General features: G+C 35.7%; 1 protein-coding gene across 1 annotated transcript; it reads right to left on the minus strand.

The window, feature by feature from the left end:
* Positions 1-489: 489 nt before the first annotated feature.
* Positions 490-2,426, minus strand: LOC149572459 (uncharacterized). The gene is made up of 2 exons (XM_089815842.1): positions 2,111-2,426; positions 490-614 (listed from the first exon to the last, which is right to left on the minus strand). The coding sequence occupies exons 1-2, from the start codon at positions 2,424-2,426 to the stop codon at positions 490-492; spliced, it is 441 nt and encodes a 146-aa protein (XP_089671968.1).
* Between the last annotated feature and the right edge of the window lie 1,564 nt (positions 2,427-3,990).

The raw sequence follows: 3,990 nt of genomic DNA on the forward strand, positions 1-3,990 counted from the left end.
CATGATTTGACCGAAAGGTCCCATACTTGAACTTATGTATGCCCCCTCGAGAATCTCCTCTTGTCCTTTGTCTCTGTCGCTCCTTGATTTGACCAGAAAGTTTTGTACTTGTAACTTATGCACGTCCCTTCTATGATCTCCTCAATGTCTTCAATCAGCTACATTGGTTTAACCGAAAGGTCCCATACTTGTAACTTATGTATGCCCCCTCAACAACCTCTCCAATATCTTCTGTCTTTGCTCGAACAATCTCAGCCAAAAGGCTTCATGCATGTAATGTACGCATGATCCCTCCATAGCCTCAAGTCTTCATACTTGTTTCTGCACATGGAACAAACTCATTAATAAAAACATGTTTTATTTTCTTTAAATTTTCTTGCTGCCTTGCCTTTTAGCATAGTTATCTAGATGACCATTTTGTATTAACAACAGAGTATAGATGATAGGAAAGTCTTCCATTGCTCAGTTCGTATGAACTGATCCATTTCTTTACTCATTTTTTGTAGGTCTTACTCTCGGATGGAGATGCGGGATCAACCCTCCAGCATTCAGCGCAAAAACTTTCCATTCAGGCAATGGATGCCTTTCCTTTCTATTTCTTTTTCGATACTTTTCTGTTTGTAGAATGTGTTTAATTCAGATATTTATGTTAAGAGCTGAGAGCACTAGTAATATCTGAATGCATTGTATTCAAGTACTGTGTAAATATAAACACTTTGCAAAAACTATTTTTAAATACTTGAGTAATAAGTATTATTTTTTTGGTACTTGTATCCTGAAAAAGTGATCAATTCTCCTTCTTATGCTTCCTATACTTTGTTTACTGCATTCTTTTAATTTTGTACGATCATTTCTCAGCAGCTAAACACATTTAGTTATCAGATAAAACTTAATCAGTTTAACGTAAAACATAACAATTTAAGAGGCATGTTAAATTGGTAACATTTTTTGGCAACCTCTCAATGTTGTTTGCCTGCTAAACAGTAACAGACTAGTTGTCTTGTCAATCCATTGGGCATAGAGTCATCTTCAACACTTAGAAAACTGAACCTTCTCAAAAGTTTAAAAAAGCTGAAACTTTGAAAACTGAAACTCTAAAAACTGAAACACACTTGCTAAAATAAACACGCCTTACTACACCGAATGGAAAACTGAAAACTAAACCTGAAAACTGAAAACTAAACTTTTTTCAAACGGATCTGTTAGCTGCCATAGGATCTTGTAGCTATTCGTTTTGATAACCAGGATAGAATTGTATCACAATAAAGAATTTTTTTTGATTCTTTTATGATTCCTTTTCTGTGATAACAATTGTATTGTGGTTGTGAAGATTGATAGGTGCTGGCTTTTATGACATCTCTCAGATTTGACTGAAAATTTATTAAAAAAACTATCATAAAACTTGAACTATTAGCTTGAATGTGTACCTTGCGTCATAAAAAAAATGGTGCATTATTCATGATTGTACTAGGGTGGTATGCCAGCTGTCTTGGAGTGACCATTCTTCCCTTTTTAGTACTTCTATGTTATACACCGCGTGTATCGGTCTAGTATGATGATGGATAACACATCATCTTGTTGCTATGGGGTAAGACATTTATTCAAGCCAACCAATAATCAAAACCAGGATTTATGATTGCTATTTTTCTAAAAAATATTCTTAAGAGACCTATACCAGTAATGTGCTTGAATGCTTTTCTGATTTCTTTATGGCTGAACGACTGGGAATTATATCATGTTATCATGAGCCTGTCATGAACCTATCAGGTATGTGTGATTCAGAGCATTGGAATTTATTCCATGCTTTGCATGATATGTGCCTCATGTGCTGATGGCAGATTGATAATAATGTGGTGTAGTTTCTAGCTTTATTACTAACAACTAACATGCTGAAGTTTGAATTTGGACGTTTTGGAACAGCACTTATTGAAATCTGAAAATAAATCATGCCTCTACTCTACTGTACCAAAGCACTTATTATAAACTTAAAAAATAACTCAAAAGCATTGCTTGAGGTGAATCCCATTAACCGAGATGTTCAACTCTTCTCCTTCAAGTGTAGACAAATGGAGAGCATTATTTTGTGTGGTTCTGGTTATGATGTACAGACCAGCCCACATGGCATCGAATTTTGAATGCTTTCCAGGCCTACTTTTCAATTCATCCCATTTTAGTACTAAGTCTCCCAGCTGGAAATCTTTTGGAGATGCCTTTTTGTCAAATGTCCTCTTCATTTGAGTTTGATGATTCTCAATGATTCGTAAAGAATCTTTTCTTTTCTCTTCTAGTTCATTGAGTTGGGCCAGCCTTACCATCATTGGTTCTTCATCAATCATATCTAACTGATGCATAAAATCTAATGCTGGAAACTCAACTGAAACTGGTAGTCTAGCTTCTTTACCATAAACTAGTGTGTAAGGAGACATACCAGTTGATCTTTTGGAAGTTATTCGATCAGCACATAGTGCTGATTTCAACTTCTCATGTCAAGAATGCTGGTTCCCTTCTAATGTTCTCTTTATAATGTGAATCAAATTCTTGTTGGTGGATTTAGCTTGCCCATTACCCTGTGGGTAATAATTTGATGAAGTATTCAGATACACACCATTCTTAACAACCCATTCAACAATCTTATTTCCCATAAAAGCAAGTGCATTATTTGAAATAATTGAATCTAGTACACCAAATCTACAAATTAAATACTCGTAAAAATTTAAAACAACAGTCTCATTTGCATCTTTAAGGGCCACTGACTTAGTCCATTTTGTAAAATAATTTGTGGCTGTCAATACCCATTTATGACCTACACTTAAAGGTGGGTTAATGACGCCAATGAAGTCTAGACCCCATTTCATGAATGGCTGGTCCACTTGAATAGGTTTTAAAGGCATCACTGATAACTTCTCTTTACCTGCAAAAATTGCACATTGTTTGCATCTTCTTACCCAAAGATGTGCGTCTTTGAATATGCTTGGCCAATAGTAGCCTGCCTTCATCACCTTAAGAGTTGTGGCTCTTGGTGAGAAGTGACCTCCAGTTGGTCCTTCATGAAATTGATGCAAAATGTGCTCAATCTGATCTTGTTTTATACATCTCAGCAATACACCCTACAGATCTCTCTTAAATAAAATACCATTCATCAAGCAATAAGGAATGGCTTGCAGCCTGTAATAACTCTGTTTGGCTCTATCTAAACCTTCAGGATAGCGTCCAGTTTGTAAGAAATTGACCATATCATCTATCCAATTATTCTGATCATTAAGAACAACAGGTTGTTCTTCATCCTTCTGAACTAGGATAGCATCTGAACCTTCGTTTAACTCATCCTTTCTTGTTCCAGCAAGCTGTTCACATAGCCCTCTACCTCTTACCAGCTTGGTGACCTTGATTTCAATATCATATTCCATTGCTTTGGTAATCCAGCCAGCCCTCTTGGTATTCAGGTCCTTATTCAGCAAGAAATCTTTAACTGAAGGGTGTGCAACTATTAACTGTATTTTATTATTTGAAAGCATATGTCTACATTTTTTTAGACTTCTTATGACAGCAAGGACGTGCTTCTCTACAAATGAATAATGTAATTCATAATCTTTTAGTCCTTGGCTGAAAAAAGCTAATGGTTGTTCAAAGCCTTCATCGTTCTGTTGTACTAACATGGCACCGATGCTATCATTATTCTCGTAAGCATATAGAATAAAATCCTTTGAAAAATTGGGATTTAACAATGTGGGAGCTGAAGCCAATGCTTCCTTTATCTGTTCAAAACTTTGCTTACCTTCTTTAGTCCAGTTGAAAACCATGCCTTTTCTAAGCATAAATGTTAATGGAATCAATAGTTTGGCAATATTTGGAATGAATCTTCTCACAAAATTGATCTTACCTAAGAAAATTTGCAGTCCTTTCTTATGAGCTGGCAGTAGTAAGTCTAAGATAGCACTTACCCATTCTGGTTCAATGGTGACACCTTCCTTGGAAACAATAAATCCTAAC

Source organism: Cupressus sempervirens, chromosome 2 (assembly GCF_028749045.1).
Source record: "Cupressus sempervirens isolate cs-2001-9-10 chromosome 2, ASM2874904v1, whole genome shotgun sequence".
In the NCBI taxonomy this organism is placed as follows: domain Eukaryota; kingdom Viridiplantae; phylum Streptophyta; class Pinopsida; order Cupressales; family Cupressaceae; genus Cupressus; species Cupressus sempervirens.